The sequence below is a fragment of the Trachemys scripta genome, chromosome 10 (assembly GCF_013100865.1).
Source record: "Trachemys scripta elegans isolate TJP31775 chromosome 10, CAS_Tse_1.0, whole genome shotgun sequence".
NCBI lineage: Eukaryota > Metazoa > Chordata > Testudines > Emydidae > Trachemys > Trachemys scripta.
Genome location: NC_048307.1, coordinates 65,739,632 through 65,764,319, shown reverse-complemented (window position 1 = coordinate 65,764,319; position 24,688 = coordinate 65,739,632). Strand labels below are relative to the sequence as shown.

Sequence of the window (24,688 nt, the reverse complement as noted above, 5' to 3'; positions counted from 1 at the left end):
ATATACTCTTAGAGACATGCCTCTCCTTTTCCTGTGGATCCCATTTTAAGAACCTACTGAAAATGAGAATTCTGATGTACATATGTACAAGAGGCCTTCTTGATGAGGAGATGGTAGAAAAAGTCCAAATGGAGGGGAAAAATCTTTTTTTGTTAATTCTCTGTAATAAAACAATAAGTAATTATGAAACTAACAGGTAGTATTAAGTGGGATGCAGTCGGCCAGCCAAAGAGTGATGGACTACTGTGGAATACCCTTAAAAAAAATATTAAATTGGCAACTTCATAAAATTAGTCTTTTATTTTTGAATTTTTTCAACCTCTTTTCCAAGGTATCCTTGTTCCTGCTGTTTTTTGGCATAGTCACACAATTTCCTTTTCGCTCCTGGTTAGTTACAAGAAAAGCAAACATTTGACATGCCTTATTCCTCCTAATTTTTATTTTAAAACTACCAGTATAAAGAAAAAAACCTGAAGAAATAAGGGTTTCTGAACCTTGAACAAGCTGCTGTTTAAATCTGAGAACTGCAATAACCTTTTTTTCCAAGTAGCCAAAAAACTTTTTTCCATCTTAATAACTTGTATTTTAAAATAGCAGAGTTCATGAGCATAGTAAATGGAGTAAGGGCTACTGCCATAGTCAATATATTTACTTTTAATGGTGAATTTTCAGTAGTAATCTTCCTTACAGTAAGGATTCTCTTTCTCTATAGGCTCAATACAGGAGACAAATCAGTTACGATTACAACTGCAGCAAGCCCAGTCTGCACAGCTGATAAGCAACAACATGAACAAGACTTTGCAGGTTAATTTATTTTATGAAAAAATATTTCCTTAGAAAAGGGAGGGGGTATAAAGGGTAAGCATCTGCTAGACTGAAGCACTTTATGGACATGTCATAGACGTTGAATGTATCAGTTGGTACTCCCATTACTGAAAGGAGAATGGCTCTCCCGAGTCACAGTGAATATTCCATGCCCGACTTGCTCATTAAAACACAGGGATACATGTGTCTCAGCAGGGCAAACTTTACGTAATGTGTTTAACTAGTGTGCTGGTGGGAGAAGAATGGAAAGTATTTAAAATTCAAATCCTGTTTCCAGAGGGAGGAGAAATACCTAATTTAATTGGATAAGTAGGGACTATTGGAAGTGTAATATGGTTCTGAAGCTTATTTTCATGAGCAAGTATTACCATCATGAGCGAAGGGGAAGAATGCCTCTACCAATTATATCTGGAAGTCCATGTTCTCATTTTAGTTCAGATATTTAACTTGTAAAATCCTGCCATCTTTGAAACTATCAATCTTCTCACTGCTCCTAGCTGCTACTGCAGCTAAACTGCACCTCCCCCCTCCCGCCCCCCCCATACAGAGAGATCCTCATCATGATAACTGGGAGAAGAAAAGGAAGAGATAAGGACATAAGAATCTGAAACCATCCCTTACCTGAATGCTAGCTGTGATACTAAGAACTCTGTAATATACTGGACATATAGTGAGAGTAAGAAATATTCCCTACTTGGTTTTTAATGTAACTTATAGTATAGTAAAGAGGCGCTCCCATAGGTGATTGAGTAATAACTGGTACTAGCAAAACAAACCATGTGTTTCTAGAATTAAAGCAATGCTTGGTGGTTCAAATGTGTATGGCCTGTAAATACAGAAATTAGTTTAGTAACTTGAGAAATTTGTTTTATTTTTAGTAACTTATCTGGGGAAATTCTTGTTGGGCCTAAAAGGCTTGATTTCCTGGTTTGCTTTGACTTAGTTGACCTGTTATCTATAATACTACTAGTTTGCCTTTTTTAGGAAGAGCTAACAGAACTAAAGGAAGAAATTGCTTTGTACGAATCTGCTGCCAAGCTTGGGGTGTTTCTGAATGACTCAAGTGGAGAACTTCATGTGGACATGACTGATTCTTATGTGGATTTGGGTATTAAAAAAGTCAACTGGAAAAAATCAAGATTTCACAGGTATTGGGTGACTATCATTCTAGCAAAAAAAAAAGTACTAAAACAGGTTATACAAATGATGCATCAGATCAGTCAACAGTAGAAGATGCAGTCTGTACAAAATTATTATATGTAATAATTTTTAAAAACCTCACTAAATTAGCAGCAGAGTACTTACAACAAACATTTGGAATTCTTCTTCACTTTGGTCCCTTCAGCATATTTAATAAATTACCATAGATTATTCTAACGTGGGAAACAGCGCCCACCTTCTGCTCAGTTTGAACCATGCTTACGTGCAGATCTTTCTGATATTTGCCCACAGAAGTAGTCTGCAGACTCTGTAGTATGAATATTAGGAGTACAGGAAAATACTTGGATGATAAATCTGTACACTGAGCAAAGTGTCTTATTGCAGATAAAAGACAACCATTCCTTACCTGTTGAAACTCTCTTGGTCTTCAAGAACAGCCTATAGAAATACGTACAAATGCATTTGGACACTCAAAATGGGACTGCTTATTTACTTGTTTAAAACAATATTTTAACCAACTAATCACTAGTTATAGCTCAATTTGTGCAGGGGTGAAGCAGTTTTAGGAAATGACTTCTTAATCCTGGAAACTCAGCTACTTGTTTTCTAATCAGTTGCATAGACCAGTTGCTGAAATATATTTATAATGATAATGCATTAAATGTATATTTGAAGTCCTTTCTAGGTAACATAATAACAAAGCAAACATAGTTTCTAGCATTGCTTGAGGTACTCGCTCATGGTGAGCTGTCTTCTTACACGTCTTCTACCAACAATAGAACAGTTAAAAGATTTGGTAAAGTAAAGTAGAGTTGCTGCTTGTTCTATTCTAAGCTTTTGGATGTCTACATGTTTTAACAAAATCGGACTGGCTATATTTTCTCTAACAGTACTGTGCAGAACAGAGATTTGGATAAAGAACTTTCTAAAGATGAGCTGCTCATAGAGTTGAAAACTGAAATGGAACGTTTATTGGGCAGTAACAAAATGAAAAGAAATCAGATTTCTCAGTTACAAAATGAACTTAAAGACTGTCAGAGGACAACAGAAGAACTCAAGCAGCTGTTGAAAACGGATAAAACCGCAAACGAGAATGAGGTTTGTTCATTTAAATATACCACTGAGCATTTGGACTTAATAGAACAAGGCAAAAACTCACTGGATTTAAAGTAAACCAAGCAAAACCTATAAGTGATCTCTCGTTTTTCTCTTGAGAACAGCAGTTACAAGTAATTTCTTTGAACTACATTTACAACAAGTAAATGAAGCTGTTCTTAACCTTAAGGAAGGGATTACTATTATGTAGAAATAGAATAAGTAGCATCAGAGAAATTGGAAATAACTGGCAGATGTCTTTAAATTACCATCAGAACTTGGCTAGTTTGTGCTGAGTTTCTGGTATGAGAACTTGCTTACAAATGGTTGCAAGCTTTATTGACTGATTACTTTAAACTTCTCTGGAGAGTTCTGTTTCCTTGGAGGAAAGCAAATCGCAGCCTTGAGCTGAAAACTGCAAACTGTACAAGGAAGGAGCAATCATTTGGGTCAATGTAGCATTTCTCCCATACTACTTTTTTCCCCCATATTGAATGTTAATCTGTAAAGTGGCTTTTATAAATCAGACAAACTCGCTGTAATATGAAGAAAGCCATTACTACCCAACATATTACATGTGCAAACTGTGGCCTGAATGGTGGGGAATGAACGTATACCCTGCAAAGGCCTGATGTCTCAATTAGATGGTAGTTGGCATTCAACTCTGGTATAGGGCATTGAGTGTATGCTTCTCGAATGAACCCAGAAGACCTTACAAAAAATCATAAAGATTGTCATATGGGCTGAATACTTATAATCATAGTGTCCTGTATTTTGCAGTGAAGCCATTGCCTTTTACTGCTTATTTATTTGTATCAAGGAAAAATATTTGCTTAACATGTTAACTTCTAAAGCAAGTATGTCTACATGTATGTGTGAAGACTTGTTCCAACTTAGTTTTATGTTTTCTTGATAGCCTAAAATAAGTAGTGTAGAAAATCTGACTGAAACCTTGTGGTCCACTCCATCTGCTTCTGATAATTATCTTCAAAAAGAGCTTCTGAGACTTAGAAAAGTGAATCAGGATTTACAACAAGAGGCTGAGGTGAGTTTGTCATATTTGCCCTAAGGGAAAAAAGTAAAAGACCAGCCAAATTGTCCAAAATGTAAATTAGGATGCATTCTTTAAAATTTTCTTTTCATGATTTTGACTTTCATTTGTATAGAACTATAGTTCATGTATTCGAGAGCTTAAAGCAAGTGAGGAAAAACTGAAAATTGCAAACCAAGATCTGTGTAGTCAAATGAGACAAATGATTCAGGACTTTGATCGGGATAAACAAGAAGCCGTTGACAGGTAACTTTGTTAAACGCATCTCCAACTTTAACCGCATGGCCTGCGTAGGTCCTCTTGTACCACCTTTGTACAGAGATGGTGGCATTAGACCTCATGTTTATTACCAAAAAAAAAAATTCAGCTGCACTTGTACATAAACAGTTGAATGAAGCTTTAACTTTTTTCTCCATCCTAGGTGTGAAAGAACCTATCAGCAACACCATGAAGATACAAAAGCCCAGCTTCGGGAAGACCTCATGGAGAGGCATGCTGCAGAAAAAGAACAACTCATTCAGGCTTATGAAGAGACCATCTCACAGTTAAAGTAAGACTTTTATCAATTTTGACGTCCTTAATTAGACTGAGGGTCTACCATGAAGTAGCCCTTTTCAGTCACACTTGAAATAATTTCCTTTATAAATTATGAAGAGTTTGTGATCGTGTTTGTGAATTTAAAGAATAACAATTTAAAATGACTTATGTAAGGGCTGACATGGATGAGTTGAACAAGGAGATGATTGCAGTGAAGGAATGTTACATAGCAGTCTGTGGAGAGAAAGACACACTGGAAACCACTTTGAGGAAGAAACTTGAACAAGAGCAGCAGTCAAAGGAAGAGAAGGTACAAGAGAAAATAACGTTGATTAACATTGGAGAATGCTTTGTATCTAAACTAAAAGTATGGGAAAGGTATTGAATTGCATTACTTTTCCTTTTGGCTGATGCATTCCATCAGGAGTGAAGGGCTGAGTTCCACTTCTGTTTTTTGTTCATGGGCTAGGGTATAAATCTATGTACACACTTTGAGCTATAGCAGAATACCTGTTGCCAATGGGAAGTTGTCAGAGAGAAATGATAGAATATAGCCTTTATATAGTACCTAAACTTTGGTTATCCTTATTTGTTTACTCATACCTTATTGTCACATTTAAAATTGTTTCATGGAAAAGTTACGTTCCTGTTTAGGACCACTCCTATTTCTGGCCTTTATTTCCTTTTCCTTAATATCCTCCTTTCTTTTTATCTCCCTCATCTTTCTTTGCAGCTATGTTCTGTTCTGCATTTTTCTCCCTGCAACAGTTTCCAAGTCCAACCTTCTTGTGGGTTTCACTTATACCCCTTTCCCATTCTATCTGCTAAAAGGATCAGTAGTTAAATAGTTAATGCTGACACTGAATTGCCATTGTTAGACTTTAAAGTTGACATTTCAGCAAGATTAAAAGGCTACAGGGGAGTTCACGCTTTTGAGTCATTGTTCTGAAGCTGTCTGCACAGGGCAGACATCCTCACGTAGGCTTATACTCAAGGTTTGTCTGCACTACAGAGCCTTTACAGTATAGCTATGCCAGCATAGCTTCATAGTGGAGAAGCACCGTAAACAAACAGAAGGAATTCTGCTGGCATATCTACACCACCTCCTTGAATAACATTAGCTATGCTGACAGAAGCACTCCTATGTTGGCATAGTTATGTCTACGCTGGGGGTTCTGAACTGATTTAAATCACCAAGTGGAAAGCTTCAATTTAAATCATTGATTTTCATCAACTTTTCCATTTGTACTTCAGTTATTAGCTAAAGAAAGGTGCATTTTCATTGGTTGATATAACCGTTAAAGCATGTTGATTTAGGGCTAAATAGAGTCCTTACCAAATCGAGTGTACATATTTTTGCTACATAGGAGGGTACACTATAACTATATACATTTATTTAAGCAATTATATAGTTTAATATAGCTAATGGAAATTCACTTCTCTTGACCTGAGGTTTTTCAGCAATATGAATTTAGTTCCTTTGTGTTTTGAGGTGCACATGAAGAGGAAAGTAATTTGTGTTGGGCTTCTTTTTGTTTTGTTTAAACTATTTTACTGTGCATTATGGTAGTGGTTCATCTTGTAGGTGTGCAGCTATATCAGAAATTTAACGAATGTAGCTATCAGAAAATGCTGTGTTCACTAGCTGATAGCACACATGAAAAGGTGCATGATCAGTATAGCTTTCTCTCTTCCTCCTTGTAACTGTCCTATGAAAAATGTAGTGGATGGTTAGAATTGTGACATCAGATGTAGCTCCTCCCACTACCTGCTCATTTGCATACATCAATCCTATTTAGCAATGTTATGATCTTCTCATCTATAATGACAGTGAATTAAAGCTACCCACTTTTTTTATTCATGAGGTAGAATACAATCTATTTTGTTTTTCTATAGGTGTATTAACTCTGAAGGGGCTATTAGTGTGTAAACTGTCTTCTTTAGCAAAGCAACATAAATGGATGGATGCAACTCCAAACACACTGGGAGCAGATATGTTGACTCAAAAGTCACTTTTACAATAGTCACTTAAGATAATAATCACACTATATCTTAAAATATTAATCCAGAAGAAAATCTGTCATCAAGAGATCAATGATAAAGTGCACAGACTTTAGTCTTAATCAGGTTTCTTTCCACATTCCAATCTCTTCTTTCTGGTGCATGTTACTGTTGGCTAAAGTTTGTTCAGTTGTATGCTTGAATTTTGCCTAGTTCAAGAAACAGCTTTTGGAAGAAAAAGAAGACTCTCTTAACCATCTGAGGACCGAACTAGAAGAAAAGCACAGGAATTCTATTATAACAGCAAAAAGCCAATGGCTGAAAGAAAAAGAAGTCAATATTAAGCAGCAAGTGGAAAATGAAGTGGCATTAGCCAAAGTCCAGTGGGAGAAGGAACAGAAAGAGGTGTGGGGCTTATACTAATAGACACAAAGAAGTTCATAAACTTCTATTAATGGACACTTAGGGGCAGATCCTCAGCTGTCATAGCTCAATTTAAAGTCAGTGGAACTACGACAACTTAAACCAGTTGAGGATCTGTCCCTTTAAGCCTAATCCTGAGAAGTACTGAGTTGCTGAAATCAATGGGAGTTGTGGATGCTCAGTATATCTTGATCAGGCTTTAATTTAAAATTAACATGTAAAATTCACAATAACTGCACCCATAAGCACATCTAAATATTTCACTTGAATTCTGGAATGGGTGATTCAACATTTTCTACTTGCCATTTGCTTTAGTAGCTATGCAAACTTACTTGCACATCTTCTATCACCTTCTCTAAAATTGTGGCACGGGAACACAAAAGCACTCTGCCTTTGTTACTAACCACATGCTCCTAAGTATTGATTTGTTACGTTTAACTTGAGCGCTCTAATGGGACTTGGTAAAAAGTATCTAAAGAAGCTTAAATTCCACTAATCCTTCAGAAATGGAGGTCGTCTTGTCTCTACAGAAACAACTTTATGTCCTCTGAGCATGGGTGTCACTCTCTTTTCGCAGGGAAGGGTGTACACGTCAACTGAGACTACATATTTGACCAGTAATAATTCCAGTTTTTAGGTATTTCAGCAATATTTTTTCTTCTAAAAAAATACTCTCTTATATAGATCAAAGAACAAGCTATCCAGGAAATAGAAAGTGTGTGGCAAAGCAGACTGGATCGAACTCTAGAGGAAACTAAGAAAGCTTTAGTTGAACTCCAAGATTGCGGCAGCCAAACTGACCAAGTAACCATAACAGATGAAACATCAAGTAAGGAGATTGCAAGGATGGTTAAGGAGCAAAAATTGCAACTGGAGGAGGCACTGAAAGAAAAGGAGAAGGCTGTTAGAGAGGCCTTGAAAGAACTTGAAACAGAACTGGAGAGGAAACATCATGAAAATATTGCCAGTCAGGTAATAGATACGTTTCACCCTGTTAATTGTTTTACAGCGTTCAAACGTATGCAAAGTGGGTGCTACCAAATCAGAATGGTAATGTTTTATGCTTGCTTGTTACTTGCTCTCAGTAAATGACAACATAAGGTGCAAAGCAGTAGAGAAGCTGACCCTAAATATATGTTTTAAGCAGAGGAAATTATTACAAAGCAGGTTTAATCGTACCTTACCTGAGTACTTCGACTTCCTGTATTTGATAGCCTCAAAAATTCTAAAAATATTTGTCTTCTGTTTTCCTCTGCCTGATGTTATAGAAATTAACAGATTTGTGTTGGGACTTTGAAAATGTTATGAAAAAGCTAATAGCATAGCTAGAGTACCACTGGCCTAACTTTAACATGTTTTATAAACTCTGTAACATAACTCAATAGAATGAGTTCCTGAATTTTTGAGCAAAACCACTTGATGTATGGGGTTTTTTTTTTTTTTTTGGTTAATTAGTTTAAGATACAATTAATGCTTCTTAATTCCTCTTTTTTTGGTAAAGGAACCTCAAGCTCTAATGCAGTGGAATTTACTGTTTAAAAAAAAAAAAAGATGCAGTAACCCTGGCACTCTACGCTCTGTAAACACTGGCAATTGAAATGGAAATTCAGTTGGTCTTGTGTTAATGTACAACGTCACAGTGTTAAAAATGAAACCACGTTTTAACTCTAATGGTTAAAATGACCTCTTCTTTCTCCATTCCTCTTTTGAAGGTAGAAACAGCTTTGACCAAAGCTCATGCCAGGTGGCTGAAAGAATTAACAGAACTTGAAGAGTACAAAGCAAATCTAAAGGCAGAACGAGAGAAATGGGAGAGAGAATATGAAATCAATGCAGCAAAACAGGTAGCAGAGAATACTTATTAGGATGCTTGGTAGTTCACTAGCTTATTTTATTTATTATAAAATTTGAAAAAAAGCTTAATTCAGTTTTCCAGCAAAAAAAAATTGAGCCCTGATTCAACAAAGCCTATGCTTAAGTGCGTGCTAAACTGAGGTCTTAGGGAAGTAAATTACTCTGTTTAAAATTGTGGGTAGATTTCTCCATTAGTGGAAATAAGCAGAATTAGAATGATGAAACAAATTTCTGGAAACCGGAGACAAATTATTTGTTACTGAAATCCATAATAGGATATCTTGACTCACTTACAAAACTCTTCTGACTGCAGTGGAGAAACACCTGTAATCGTTTTTTCTGAAACAACTCCATTAACGTTTCATCTTAATTGGAGTTTTTTTTTGTTTTCCTTAGACTTCTGCAAGATGTTTAATATATAGTAAAGCTGGATATCACATTGATTAGGTAGGAGGGATACTTACTGAGCAATACAGTACAATGTGTGCATCAACATTTTCAAACAGTGTTCATCTGTTTGTTAAAGTTTATGTGGTTATAGCCAAACATACCTAACATGAAAATCCTTAAGGGTTTGCTGACCGACTGTTTTAAAATATATTTTGCCTTCTTTAGCTATCGCTAGTTCTTTCAGCAGCTGAAGAGAAATGGAAGAAACAACTTGAGAACACAGAGAAATCTGGAGCCAGAACCAAAGAGCTTGAAGAGAAGATCATTTCCCTTAGAAGGGAACTGGAGCTAAAGAAAGAAGAAATCCCTGCAACTGTTAAAGCAGAGCTAGCACAGGCTCGTGCTCAGTGGAACAAAGAAAAGCAAGAAGAAATCCTCCGGCTCCAGGAACAAAATGAGCGAGACTACCGTTCATTCTTAGATGACCATAGAAATAAAATAAACGAGGTGCTTGTAACAGCTAAGGAAGATCTTGTGAAGCAGAAAAATGAATTGCTGATTCAGAAAGAGGCAGAACTTAAGATGTGTCTGGACCAAAAGCAACGAGAATGGGCAGCTCAGGAAACAAAGAGACTCCAAGAGGAAATTCACCAGTATGAGGAGAAGATCCTAATTGAACTTGAGTTCCTGTTAGGAGAAATCCATGAAGAACTAGTAAAGAACAGAAATAATGAGCATACTTGGCAGGATACATGTTCCAATAGTCCCCTTCAGTTAAACCACCAATACAAGGAAAAGCTAAAGGCTTCCCTACAGAAGGCTTATAACGGTACAGTGCACACAATTTTAGAAAAAGCCAGGCAAGAATGGAGAGAGGTAAGAGTTCTATAAATTAAAAATATAACTTTGCCAACCATGAGAAGGGACTTCTCTGATAACTGTCATAGGACTTTGCCCATCCTCCAAGAAATTATATATGATATTGTGGATCAAAAAAGTAAAATGATTGAGTTTCTTACTAATCTATTCCTAAATCTTTAGAAAAGAGATGGAAGATGTCCTCTTTTTTCACTTATTTATTTAAGAGGGATACAGGTATAGCTTTGGTGACATTTTAAATATTTAAGTCAGACAAATTCAAATTAGAAATAAGCACACATTTTTAACAGAGAGTGTGATTAGCTATTGGAACAAACTCCCTTGCTATCAAGACTGGACGCGCTTCTAGAAGATATACTTTAGTCAAACACAAGTTATTTAGCTCAATATAAGGGTAATTGGGTGAAATTCTATAGCCTGTGTTTATCCAGGAGGTCAGACTGGCCTTCTGACCTTAACTCAAGAAATTCATTCATAGATTTGAAGTTGGTTTAGAATGTTTATCTGGAGGAATTTCAAAAATTGTCTTTAAAAATCAAAGAAATGGATTCTGTGTTCTACAGGATCAAATATCCTCTTTAACAACAGTTTGCATATTTTACAAGCTGTCAAACTCTTATGCATTATATCCTATAAACTGCTGATATAGACTTGGTGTAATCTTTTGAATAGAAGTTTAAAAGAATGAACCCAGAATTCTGCCACCTACCCGAGCTGTATACAAAAGGTATACTGGAAGCACATGCTATTGATTTCACCCAAACACTTCAAACCACAAAGCAAAATACTTACTCTTGCTCTCCAGTTCTAAGATATAGTACAGAGGTGGGCAAACTACAGCCCGCGGGCCACATCCTGTGACCAAACCTGGCCTGGGAGGCTAGCCCCGGCCCCTCCCCTGCAGCCTCAGCTCACTCGCTCCGCTGCCAGTGCAATGCTCTGGGCGGCGGGGCTGTGAGCTCCTGGGGCAGCGCAGCTGCAGAGCTCGGCCTGATGTGGTCTCTGTGCTGCGTGGCGGCGTGGCCCGGCTCAAGCCGGGAGGCACGGCTGTAGCGCCCCGCCAGCCACCAGTGCTCCAGGCACTGTAGTAAGGGGGTACAGAACAGGGGGGGTTGGATAGAGGGCAGGGGAATCCGGTGTGGTTGTTCAGGGCGGACGGGGGAGAAAAAGGGAGTTGAATGGGGGCAGTCAGGAAGGGGGGGGGTTGGATGGGGCGGCAGGGCCAGTTAGGGGAGGGGATCGTGGCCCAGCCCCCACCTCCTATCTCTCCTCTCCCCTCCCCCCGGGAATCCTGCCCCATCCAACCCCACTCTGTTCCCTGATTGGCCCCGGAACCCCTGCCCCGATCTCCTGGCAGGGGTTCCGGGGCCAGTCAGGGGACAGGGAGAAGGGGCAGTTGAATGGGGCAGGGGTCCCGGGGGGGCCATCAGGAATGAGAGGAGGGGTTGGATGGGGCAGCGGAGGTCCGGGGGCGGTCTGGGGACAGGGAACGGGGGTGTGAGGATGGGGCAGGAGTCCCGGGGGTGGGGTGTGGGGGGGAGATAGGAGGTGGGGGCCGGGCCACGACCCCCTCCCCTAACTGGCCCTCCATACAATTTACAAAACCCGGTGTGGCCCTCAGGCCAAAAAGTTTGCCCACTCCTGATATATATGAGTAAGGCTACATTTTAGTCACGGGTATTTTTAGTAAAAGTCATGGACTGGTCACAGGCAGTAAACAAAAATTCACAGCCCATGAGCCTGTCCATGACTTGTACTATATACCCCTGACTAAATCTTGGGCGCTCCGGGGCAGGGAGCGGCTGGAGACTGCTAGGGGTGCTTGGCGGGCCCTCAGAAGTCACAGAATTCCTGGAAAGTCACGGAATCTGACTTCTGAGATCTCCATGACAGATTCGCAGCCTTAAGTATGAGGATTGCAACATAATACAAAGAAAATAAACAGTAAATAACTGCAGCTGGATTGGGCTCTCAAATAGAAGATTGAATGGCCAGATAATACTGCATTCACACAGACAACATCATCTTGTCCTGATTCTGGTCTCTCATCATTGTAAACTTGGAGTAATTCCACTGAAGTCAGTGGAATTATACTGGTGTAAAACTACTATGAGCAGTATTGGATCCAATGTCTAATTCTTCCACAAAACCAGGTTGCCATCTTGATGTTACCGAATTCCATCCATTTGACAATGGATGTATTCTGCACTGTTAATTTGAACATCTCATTGTTGCTAAAGGTCCTGGTGTCATGTTTGTGCTGATTGCACTATTTCATCAAGAAATTTATCCTGGAATGCAGTCTTACATACCCAATATGACTATTGCCAAATGGACAAACCAGGCTGATTAGTCAGTAACCAGTAATTCTCCTACTTTTCTGATCTATATTGGGTGTGCCAAGGGGACGAATCCCCTTGTTTGTAGTAATGACACCTGTGTAACACTTCTACTTCTGTTAGCTTTATTGAGACCTTCAGACACTACATAGATCTCCCATTTCGGCTTCTCTCTGATATTTAAAAATTAGAGAAGGCAATTTTAAATCAGTCATACAAAGAACCTACTACAAGCATGACAATTGTTTGAAAATGTACTGTCACTGATTTAAAATAGTCTTGCTTGACTTTACCAGGATAGTAAAAATTCTTGTCTTGCCTGTCTCCACCCTGAACATCATCTTACCCTCGCCTCTAAAAGGAAATAGGCAGAATTTACGAGGCTTACACAAAGCCAGAAGTAGAACTCTCAATACTCTATCAATCTTCCTTTTTATTTGTTTTTCTATTCTTTATTTGGAAAATGCCTCTCCTGCATTGCCCATCATAGCTGTCACTTTTGATTATGGGGGAGCAGACCATTGGAACTTCCATAACCACCCAACATTATGTAGAATACCTCATTCATCAGTTGGGGAGTCATCTAAGAACGTGGCAAAAACACATAGCATCTTGCCATTTGTCTTATCCCTTCAAGAAAGAGAACATGAGTAAGGAACTACTTGTCATAAGGCTACTACCAGTATGTGGTGGGGCAACCACCTGCTTAAATTTCTGCTTAAAACTCACCCCAATCTCAATCAAATGAATAATTGTAAATTTAATTTTTTTCTGATGTAGCCATAAAATATTCTCACTGATAATGCATAGAATCAGGAGCTTTTACTTATGCCTGGTACATCTGGTCTAAACAATGAGTCCCATTTCAAACAGGACTATGTTAACATGCACTAGGTATCTTTTAGTTCAACCTAGCCGGGTCTACAGGGGGCAGTTACAGTGCAACAGTTTAGTGGATGCTGCAGTTGACATCCCTATAGTCCGCACTGCAGGGCCATGTAGACAAGCCTTGAGAGGCAAAAGTTTTGGTGAAAGCCCTTGGCAAAAAATCAACATTATTAATATTCAGTTAAACTTCTAAACTACTGATTATTTGAACCTCTTAATTATCCAATGAGTTCCTTGGGATTCCTTAGCAATTTCTTCTATTACATTTGCCACACCTACAAACAAGAAAGTAAAATTATCTTTTTCTGCCCTTCCACTATCCCTAGTCAAGCAGGAACTTTATAAATAGGATCTAATTCCTTTTTCCACTGGACACATCCTTGAATAGTTTCAGCTTGTTTTAGGCTATGCTTATTTCTGCCTTATTCAGAAACTAATTGAAGCTTACCAAAAATACCATCAGGAGGACAAAGTACTAATAAAGCTGAAGCTATGAATAAGAGAACACTGGTAAACTGGCGGTAGGGTAACTTTCTCCTTCTACCTTGAATGTGCAGTTTTAGAACTACAATAAAGGTTTTCCCATCTTGATAGGTCTCTAGATTAAAATTGTTCAAAGCTAATGGAGGCATTGTGGGATGATCCATTTGTGTTTGCTTCCCAGACTGTTTCTGGGTGTGGCTATTTCTAAGTATCCATGAACATTATGTTTTGTACTACTTACTGAGTATTCCTGATATCTGGTTTCAATTACAGAAACATGAAGAACTAATCTTCAGTTTAAAAGAAACAGAGCAGTCTTGCGTGCAAAACGGTGAAGGAGAAACTGGGGACAAGGCAAGACCACCTATGTATGATGTTGGACTCCAAGTAGAAATACAAAGAATATTAAGAAGGCAGCCACCTTTGCAAGACGCTGAAATGGATAATGGTATTCTTGGTTTCGCTTTTCAGTTAAATCTTGTAAATTTCATTGTGCAGCATATAAAATGTATTTTTAGCTAGCATCAGTCTTCTGTAATAACACTTGTCACTTGTAACTAAACTCACAAACATAGGCATCACAATGCTGAGTGTCACCATGTCTAACTTTTAGGCTGCTAGAAAATTACTGGGATCTACAAAACCTGGGTGAGGTGCCTACGCTCATTATACAATGAATGGGGAGAGGTAGGCACCTCAGAATGGGATTCACAAAAGCCAGCATGGTAGATAGCTCCTCACCTAAACTAGCCAAAGGGAGATGCCAAGCTGACTGGGGGTGTGCTATGCTCAGCACCTCTCTTGGGATAGCTGGCTAAGTCCAGGCTGCAGGGAGGTGCCTCCCTCTGCTTGGGAGTCTCTGCTGCAAACAAACCCTTGGTGTTAGGCTCCTATGACATTTTAGCAAGAACCTGAGGGCGGGGGATGGGAAGAGGAGGAGTAGGAGTAGTTCCCTGATAAGGTTTAGCCCAGTGGTTAGGATACTCACCTGGGATTTGGGAGGCCCTGGTTCAAGTCTTCCTTCCACCTGAGGGAAAGAAGGGATTTGAACCTCTCAGGTGGGTGCCCTAACCACTGGGTTATGGGATGTTCTGATTGGGGCTTGTAACCTATTTTAGCCTTTATGTTGAAATGTTTCCAATTAATATAAAGTTGTTAAAAATAAGGGTACAATAAAACCCAACTTAGTTTTCAGGTTCGAGTCTCTAGGTCGAAAATGATAGAAAATTAATTTAGTAGAGGACCTCTAGGTGACACTTTGGTCAAATCAAATTTTATTTAAAAGAAAAATGATTAGTTTGATACTAATGATACTCTTTTAATGTTAATTGGAGCTCTCCTCGATTTTAACAAAACTACTCCTTTTATAATCTGTTATAATACTAATTAACATTTAGCCTAACCATTACTATAGTCTTATTTCCACACCTCCTTATTGATTCTTTACATTACACATTATTTAAATTAACATCTATGGCAACATCCTTCCCATACTATCAATATAGATAGCATTTTAATAAAACATTCTCAATTTTTAAAAACATTTTATTAAAAACCTTGCTAAAACCAGTTAACCAAAACATAACCATAGCATAATCTTGGGTCATGTCTTTGCTAATTGTAATTTTCCCATCTTATTGTCGCCAACTTATCTCTAACTTTCTCACACTAGCAACCTCAATTTCCCAGTCTCCTCTATGCTTAGGCCAATTTAGGCCAAAACCTAATTTCTATTTAACATAGGCTACAGACTCCCTCAGTCTCTCCTGTTGAAGTGGTCTCAGTTTGGATAAATAATGGGCCAGAGAGAGACAGCAAGCATGAGAGACTGACTCTGTGGCCTGGTGATGCAAGCACTCACCCAGAATCCAGTCCCTCTGTTCCACTGACGTTTTAAAAATTATTTATCTACAATGGAACAGCTTTAATAGGAGAGTCTGAGGGAGCCCCACATCAGAATATCTCATAACCTAATGGTTAGGGACTCACCAGAGAGGTGGCAGATCCCTGTTCAAATACCTTTTCCTTCTTAAGTGGAGGTGGGACTTGAACCAGGGCACTGTCCAATCCCAGGTGAGAACTTTCAGCCCAGTGGCTAGGGTAACAAGGGACGTTCTCTTCCTCCTCAGCTGTTTTGTTTAAACTCACCAATGGGGGCCTAATCAAATAGGCAAAGTCTGAACATTCCTACCGGCTCAAACCCTGCAGGTGAGTTAGGCTTTATCTTCCCCTAGTTCGTGACTTGCACTGGGACTTAGGCATCTGGATGCCTGGTGTGGAGCTGCAGTGCGTATGCTCAGACACAGAAATATAGGCACCTAGGGAAGTTTTACTGCAAAAATTTAAAGGCTGAATGAGTTTAGGTGCCTATGGGGTTTGGCGGAAGCCATGTGTGAGGTTGTGAATCCCAGGGGAGCCTGATTCTGGGACCAATGCAACTACTGCCACTTTAGACACCGAAGTCCTTTTGTGAATCTAGCCCTTAATGACTTATGAAATCAAAGGGCAAACACTCTACTATAATTAGTGAATATGTGGATGATGTAGCACACTTAATATGTACCTTGATTATTTTTCCCCTTTAAGTGTCTCAATACTGCACAAACTTTTATTTCATTAGAACAGAAACGCTGCAGTGAGTGTATGGCACTTGGTCGCTAGATTACTGATCCAGTGACATAATTTATTTTTATTTGTTTATTTTTAATAAAATGTTGTTGTTTGCTTTTTGGCTTTAAAAAGTCAGTCTTCAGGATGTGAGCAAATAGGCGCCGTCTTTGGCTCTCAATCCGAATAATAAGTCAAAGGGGGCAGAGGTGGACAAAAGAACTTCCATGTTTTGCACTGAAGTCCCTGTAGGGTAGGTTGTATAGGGCTGTGTTTGTACATGATACTTCTTAAACCAAAACCTCTGATCTCAGGTATGAATCGTGCAAAAACAAATGCTTTGGAGGTCAAACTATAGCAGTGGTCCCCAACTTTTTCTGTGGAGCAGGCGCCGGACGACTAGCCGCCAAGGACCGTGGCCACCATCAAGCAGCCGCTGCAATGCCACAGTGAAGCAGCGTCATCAAGAGGCGTCACCGCCGAAATGCCACCAAAATTCGGCGGCATTTCGGCGGTAGCATTTCTTGACGTTGCCACTTTTCGGCAGCATTTCAGCGGCTGCTTTTCCAGCGGCCAGTAGGCGGGTGCACATGGATTCCCCAGCGGGCGCCATGGCCTGCGGGCATCGCATTGACGACCCCTGAACTATAGCATTCCCCCATGGCGCGTATGAGTCAAGGAATTCCACGTTCATGTTAAATATATTTTGTCATGCTGGGTGAATCCTGATTTGTGACAAAGTTCAGATATTTTTTTTTTAAATCATGGAATTAGTGCTCTAGAATAATTTGACTTTATAGTATTTTAAGTTAACCAGAAATGTTGTAGCTTGCTCCCAAAGGTCTTGTATACAGTGTGGCAGGGTCAGGGCCTGTGCATAGAATCACAGAATATCAGGGTTGGAAAGGACTTCAGGAGGTCATCTAGTCCAACCCTTGCTCAAAGCAGGACCAATCCCCAGAAAGTTTTTTACCCCCGATCCCTAAATGGGCCCCCTCACAACCCTGGGTTTAGCAGGCCCATGCTCAAACCACTGAAGAAACATCACAGGAGGCCCCCAGGTTATGCACAAAGCCCTCTCTGGGGTTTCATGTTTGTCTTTAGAGTTCTTATGCTACCAAAAGAACATAAAGCAACAAAACCCATGAGAGTCTCTGGCCCTATGCCCATAGTGTGGCTTAAATTCCTTCACCACCAAAATAACAAACCATCTATTAAACACAACATAGTATATATAACCAGTGCAGCTCTTCTGCTTCTGGAGCTCCCTCTCCTGGCTGTAGAAAGCAGCCCTTTTCCCTCTCCGGGAAGTAGCCCAGCCTGTCTTTAAATTTCTTAATCTAACTGGACTCAGCTGCATCTGATCCTTTCCAGCTGTGATTGCCTCCCTGAGATGCTCCAAGAGCCCTGCTAGAATTTATTTTTAAAAAAATACAGTTCCCAAATCCACACCACTGTCTGCATCAGTGGTACCTCCCTCTACACTCATGGCACTGCTGGGATGGGTACGTTGTGGCTGCAGTGCACAAAAAGATGTAAAATTTATAAACCCTGTAACAAATACTACATTTGGATTGTGTCTATAGCCTCTTATAAGAGTTTTAGTTAGATAAATAGTGTACGCTTTCCTAGGGTGTAAAGGAATATCTAATTAAAACCCTAGAAATAATATGCTTGATTTTGGTTCTCTTGATTCTATGGCTGATGTATAACTTGTAGTAATTACTATTGCAGATCAGAAATGTAAGAAAAGGAACCTTTGGTCTCATGAAGATTTTTGCTGTGACCACTGTTGCCAACAGCTTGAAACAAAGGAGAGAGAATGCCAGGATCTAAAAAGAAAGCTGGAGAAAGCCTGCAGGCACCTCCAGCTTGCAGTAAGGGAACACAAAGCTAAAGTAGAGCAAATCCGAGGTTAGTATCTCTACTCACCTACATAGAATTCTGAATAGTTTCATTTCCTGCTGGTTGTATGAATCTGTCCTTCATCTTTGAGCTGTAGAGTGCAGCTGCTGTAATGGTACATGTCTAAATAACTCTCAGCCCTAATGAATTCACTTTCTAATAGTAATCATTCATCACAGAACTTTCTTCTGAACCTTTATATCCTGGGGACTAGCACAGAGATCAGCGTTTTGATTCATTCTGTGGTCTTTGAATGGGACTGTTCTAGGAAAATTTACTGACCACGGATGTTCTTCGGGCACTTTGTCCACCTGGATCCCACTATAAGCTTGTATGCCTGGTGTGCACGAGCCTGTAACCTTTTAGCCAGCAGCGTCTACTGTGGCTGCATGTGTGCTCTGCAGGGTATAAAGAGTTGAGCGGTCCCAACCGCCACACAGTTCCTTCTCACAGCCTGTGGTAGTGAGTCAGACCCCACTGTTCTCCTCCTTTGCTGTAGTCCTTAGATTGTTTTAGAGTTAATAGCTTAGTTTTAGTCTTAGTGTACTTTTAATAAGCTTTAAAGAGACAGTGACTTAATAATAAAAAAGGGGGGGAAATCCACACAACTTTTTCCCTTTCATTTTAGAAGCTTACCTTGCTACTGAGGAATAGGTCCCAATGGCAGAGGACCGGCTTTAGAATTTTCCCTGCTTTCGAAACAGTTATGCCTGCCCAAGATGCACATACAAAATGTCTGCTTTGTTTAGGGGAGTCTTGTGCCCCTAGCAAGTGTGCCATTCGGAACTCTTTTTCGAAGTGCACACAAACAGCTCATGATACTCAAGGTGGGAAGGAGCAAAAATCTCTGGATGGAGTTTGGATCAGTTGCCTTCTCTAAAAGTCATTGCCCCTCTGGCTTACCTAAACCAGCTCCTTTGAAAATTGCATTGGCACATGAAACTTCAAAGACTGTAGAATCATGTTCTTCTGCTGTGCACTTTGTCCTCTATCTTTGGTGACAGACATTGCTTCCTTAGCACCATTGGCATCAGTGCCATATACTACAGGTTCATTTGGTACCTCATCCTGATAAGACTTCTGCTGAGACTCCTCCATTGGTACCATCAGTCATGATACCATTGATATTGCTACTGCTTGCTATGTCCTCCAAGGCTGCTTTCACGTCTCCTGCAGATCCTACCATCACTCTGGAACTGGAGTCCCCTTTCCTTGACGTGTCTCTTTATCTCTGGTATCTAAGTCTCTGCTGGTTCCAGAGCCCAGGGTGCCAAAGATGGACCAATGAGAGATGTTCTAATGGAAGAAAACTGAAATGAAGATGAAACGCAAAGATATTACTCCATTGTGGCAGCTTCTAGATCAGATGCTCAGCTTGGCATCATTGTTGTACAATCGTGATTTAGGCAGAACTTCTATATCCTCCTTTATACCCTTGTTGTAAGGAGTTTTGAGGTTGAACAAGGTGCATGCACATCCCCCCCCAGACGCCGCTAGCTAAAGATCCAGGCTCATGGCCACACTTACAGTGGAATCCCTATGGACAAGAGCATCTCTAAACTCCAGTTGCTGTAAGATAAGCAAACTGTTTTTCAACATGCTTCACTTCACCTCTCCTCCCCACCTGGTGTCATAGTTGTCGTATTAAGCTTTTTTTTATATAGAAAAGCGTGCTAGCTGCTTTGTCACGATGAATGTTTATACTCAGTCCTGTCTACCCCAGCAAGACAACCACTTCCATCACTATTGTAAGAGGCATGCCCACTCACTGCATATCTTACTCACAGAGCCAGTGGTTCCTGTGCATTTAGCTTGTGCCATTGCAGACTTCATGGGCCTGGCCCACTGAAATATTTAACTGCACAAGCCAATGTGCACTGATTGAGTCAGAGGTGAAGATTAGGATCTGTGCCCCCCCCCCCAATATATTCAGTGTGCAAACTCTATCAGTGTTTAAATGACTTTTAGTATACAGTCAGATTAGACATACACAGCGAATCCCATCTTCCTTTGGAATGTCAGCTGGTGGTTGTTAAAAATACCCTGATGCATGTGTGAAGTGTAAAATATGTGAAATGTCTACACCACCACTGAGTCCATCATACTGCTTTTATATTCAGACTTCAAATGACCTATGGTCTAGTTAGTTCCTAACTATGTCATTTTGATGGCATGGCTGCCTTTGAAACACTGACCTCTTATCACAGAGACAGTAATTTTACAAGAAGATGTTTATGAAGATGTTTAAATGGATTAAAAATATACACATCAATTAACTGTCTTGGTTTTTGTAGAAAATGAGAGAGTCCTAGAGGCTCTAATGGAAGAAAACTGTGAGATGAAGATGAAACTCAAAGATCTGAAAACATACAACACACCACCCAGGTATTTTAAAAAAGCCTGAACAAACTGGCTTCCATAGAAGTCATCCTACCTGTCTTGTAGTTATAAAGTACTGCATGTTTTGTGTGCTTTCAGGTCATTGTCGGAGGGGGCTATTTCAAAACCTTGTACCTCCTGTGATGGTGTAAAAGGCTTGGAAGAAATGCGCTCACAATATATTAAAGCTGTGGGCAAAATTAAGGGTAAGTGCTAATGAGAGTAAATTCACACACACACAACTGCAAATCACACTCTCATCAGCCAGTTCATGCAAGAATCCAAACCAGTGTCAGATTTCTGACAGTCTGCTGAGGAGTGAAATTTGCTCCTTTTCAACTTTCCCTTCCCAAATAACACAAATATATGTATAATATATGAAAGACATCTATGTTCTCTCCTTGCACCAAAGTGTTCCTTAAGATCACACTCTCAAACCTCACATTGTATGCTCTCCTGGTACATGTTAGTTTTTTTAATAGAGAGAATGCAAGAAGTTGAATTATCATTTAATCCTATAAAAACTCGTTGCAACAAGTATGGGCCTGATGCTGCCGGCCTTACTTACTTTGTAGTACATGATTACATGGCAATGAGGCTACTCTTATAGTACAATACTACTCAACATGAGGGAGGTTGGCAGAATCTAGCCCCATACAAATTGTTTTAAGCTGTTATCATAAATAGCAAGGGCTGCTTTGTGTCGTTGAATAACTGGGCTCTATTGTTTCTTCTGCACTATAATTTTCAGCAAATGACAGCCTTCCCCACCAAAGAATTTGTCCTCAGGGACATTTAATTGTCCCTTGTTTTATATCCCCACATTCCAGGCCCTGTGTTTTAACCACGCTCTTTTTGGCTGAAGAGGACTAGATCAAATGCCATTCCTTATTTGACTGCAGTGGTTACTGTTGAGTGCCACGCTGCCATTGCAACACTTCTACCCTCAATCTTCCTACCCCGTGGCCAGGTTGTCTCAAATCCTTTTTTCCTTTTGACACTCCATACTAATGAAATTACATTTACGTAGGTGATATGCTTCGTTATATCCATGAAAGCAAAGAGAGAGCAGCTGAAATGATTAAAGCAGAGGTTTTAAGGGAACGTCAAGAGACTGCCCGGAAAATGCGCAAATACTACTTGATTTGTCTTCAGCAGCTTCTCAATGATGATGGGAAACACGAAGGGTGAGTCCCAAACAGATCCATTCGAAATTATTGTATAGCACATATACTTGAAGAAAATAGAAATATACAAGAACATAGAGAGTCATATATTAAGCCCCCGATTAGTTGCCCATTGTTTGTTTACTCTGAGGTTGTGCTGGTCCGCAAGCCCAGCTGGGTCTGCTTTAAACTCCATCAAATACATACTTTGGTGTGGGTCCTTCAATCCAACTGGCATCCTCTTCAGTGAACTTTGTGACTAAGACTAGCTGAGCAGCCTTTTTTAATACCTTCTCAACAAGTACCCTTGATTCTCCAGAAAGTTTCCGTCAAGTAAATAGGTGAACAGGAAAACCTCATGTTGTGACTTCACAGCAATTGTGCAGCTTTATAAAATTTAAATCAGGCTGTAAAAGGAGGGGGAGTGAGCTTGTACCTTTGCTTGCTTGCTTGCTTGAAGTATTAAAAGGTTGTGGAATGTTTAAACAAAAACCAAAAATGGGGAAAAAATTAAACAATTTCTCCCTCTGGCTTTTCTGGAGGACTTGTCTGAGGGGGGGTCTCAGATACTGTTACTTTTCTCAGGTTTAATTGAAGGGACAGGGTAATTTGAATTTCTAACACATTTTTTCTCTGGAGTGTTTGTGTGGCAACTGAGGTAAATAGGAAAAGCTAGTTAGCTTCAAAACTTACTGATTTTAAATATTCTGGGGTTCTCAACAGGGCTGAAAAGAAAATAATGAATGCTGCTAGCAAGCTTGCTACAATGGCAAAAGTGCTTGAAACACCCGTTCGGAGCACACCTCAGAACAAAAATGCCCACTCAAGTAAGTTGGAGTGATGGGTTGGTTCCCTTCCTTCCCCTTCTTATTGGTTTACTCCATTTAGTAGTGACAATGCAGGTGGACAGTGGAAGGAAATCTTCGTTTGCTTTGCCATCATTTACATAGGCGGTAACTTAAAAACATGAACCACTTGATTTAACAGCACTAGTATTGACAACTTTTTATACAAACTGACTTTTCCCCAACATTTAATGCTTCCTTAAATTAATCTTTTTTTCTTTCTCCCCCCATTCTCTTAGCCCTGCCACTAAATTCTGAACTGGCAACTGGAGTTGAGCAATCAAAAAGAAATCACATTCATCAAACTAGGCCAGCCCATATGGAAAGCAAATCATGTGGCGAAAGTATTGCCAAAAAAGCCAGTGATCAAGTTGTTCTGAAACGTGTACCGTATAACTTAAGACAGCAGCTTGATGCAGTAGAGGCTGAAACACAGTCTGGGCTTCATGAAAGAGGGACTTCAAATATCCAAAGTAGCAGGAGCACTTCTAAACAGCCAGCTGACAATATAAGAGACATTATGTTAGAATTTTGTCCTGCTGAAGATGGAGAAAGGCATAGAAATGGCTATGACTCAAATACAGACACAGATCTGACAAATACTGCTAGCACTACAGCACTTCAAAAGACATCCTTGTGTGTTCCTCAGGTGAAGTTTGGAAACACACATATACCCAGCTCTATAAATAGCCCTTCTGACTCTGGGCCAGCTCATGAAATGTTTGAGAACCAGACTCAAAGACCTGTCTTAAACGAATTTAAATGTAACCAGCCAAATAGATATGGGGAGGCAACATCTGAGAGAACTCAGGGGTTTGATATTCAAGAAACTCCAGTAAGGGATGACGGAAGCGCCACTGACTGGAGTTCAATTAATGGGAGTCTGCATTTCGACAGTGGTGATATGCCCTTCTTGTATCCTGTGCAAAAAGTGAGTTCTAATTCAGAAGAGCAACATATGGCCTGTGAACAGTTTCCTATAACCAACTTGTTTCCTAATGCAGATGAAAATGTTGGTACGTTTTGTAGGCAATTTACCAGCAAAGCCAAGATTCTTGGTGCAAAAAGTGAAGCCGTACTTTACAGTAATGAGCAACTGAACGTAAACCCAAAACACAATTCATACAAGAGCTCTGCAAAATCAAATTCGGATGTCTCACAACAACGCAATGCCATCCCATATTCGAGTATAGGAAAAGGCTACAACCAGCATTCAAGGAAACTGATACTGGATGCCAAATCTTTTCAGCAAGATAGTGGCTTTGATAGCCCACTTCCTAACTTGGATTAACATCAATAATTCTTCAAACAGTAGTTTAGAAGAAACTAATATATTTCAATGCAAACTTGGGATGTGTGGAAAATCTATTCTAGAAACTTGTGGGTTTTATCCCTTTTGTGATCTCTCAATGTTATGTGACTTGAGACTGTTACATGAAAAAACAATCATAAAATTACTTGAAATATTGATGTAGGCTTTTGTTTACCTTGGTCATCTGGCTTTCACTGTGTACAGTATTTTATATAAGTGTTGTGTGTGTTTTTTGTTTAAACAATCTATTTTTGTACTTTAAGATTAGTTTGCAGTGCAATGTTACATTTTTATTTATATATAAATAAAACTACTTTCAATTGTGGTCCCTTTTACAATCAGTATAAAAGTTTAGTGTGCATTAGAGATGTTTTTTAGAATCTGTTTGAAATGCTCAGGCATTTCATCCCTATAAGCGCCAGTTTATATTTGTTATAAGCATAAACATTTACATATGTTTTTATAAAATGATTATCAGTCTTTTTTATACGCTGAATCAAACTCCAAGCATGTGCCTTCTCTTTGAACATATGTACAGTGAAAGCTGG

General features: G+C 39.6%; 1 protein-coding gene across 2 annotated transcripts in view; it reads left to right on the top strand.

The window, feature by feature from the left end:
• CEP152 (centrosomal protein 152) overlaps positions 1-24,433 on the top strand; it is a 48,126-nt gene extending 23,693 nt beyond the window's left edge. Inside the window, exons 11-28 of one of the 2 annotated variants that reach the window (XM_034784685.1) lie at positions 713-804; positions 1,810-1,973; positions 2,877-3,084; positions 3,998-4,126; positions 4,248-4,378; positions 4,554-4,682; positions 4,844-4,979; positions 6,884-7,075; positions 7,778-8,065; positions 8,806-8,937; positions 9,563-10,213; positions 14,200-14,374; positions 18,268-18,447; positions 20,733-20,823; positions 20,917-21,023; positions 21,848-22,004; positions 22,707-22,810; positions 23,068-24,433. In XM_034784685.1, coding sequence (XP_034640576.1) covers positions 713-804; positions 1,810-1,973; positions 2,877-3,084; positions 3,998-4,126; positions 4,248-4,378; positions 4,554-4,682; positions 4,844-4,979; positions 6,884-7,075; positions 7,778-8,065; positions 8,806-8,937; positions 9,563-10,213; positions 14,200-14,374; positions 18,268-18,447; positions 20,733-20,823; positions 20,917-21,023; positions 21,848-22,004; positions 22,707-22,810; positions 23,068-24,119 — 4,118 coding nt within the window. In that variant the 3' untranslated portion in view covers positions 24,120-24,433. The remainder of the gene's footprint in view (positions 1-712; positions 805-1,809; positions 1,974-2,876; positions 3,085-3,997; positions 4,127-4,247; positions 4,379-4,553; positions 4,683-4,843; positions 4,980-6,883; positions 7,076-7,777; positions 8,066-8,805; positions 8,938-9,562; positions 10,214-14,199; positions 14,375-18,267; positions 18,448-20,732; positions 20,824-20,916; positions 21,024-21,847; positions 22,005-22,706; positions 22,811-23,067) is intronic. The other variant, XM_034784686.1, reaches the window with a different exon arrangement.
• Positions 24,434-24,688: the final 255 nt, after the last annotated feature.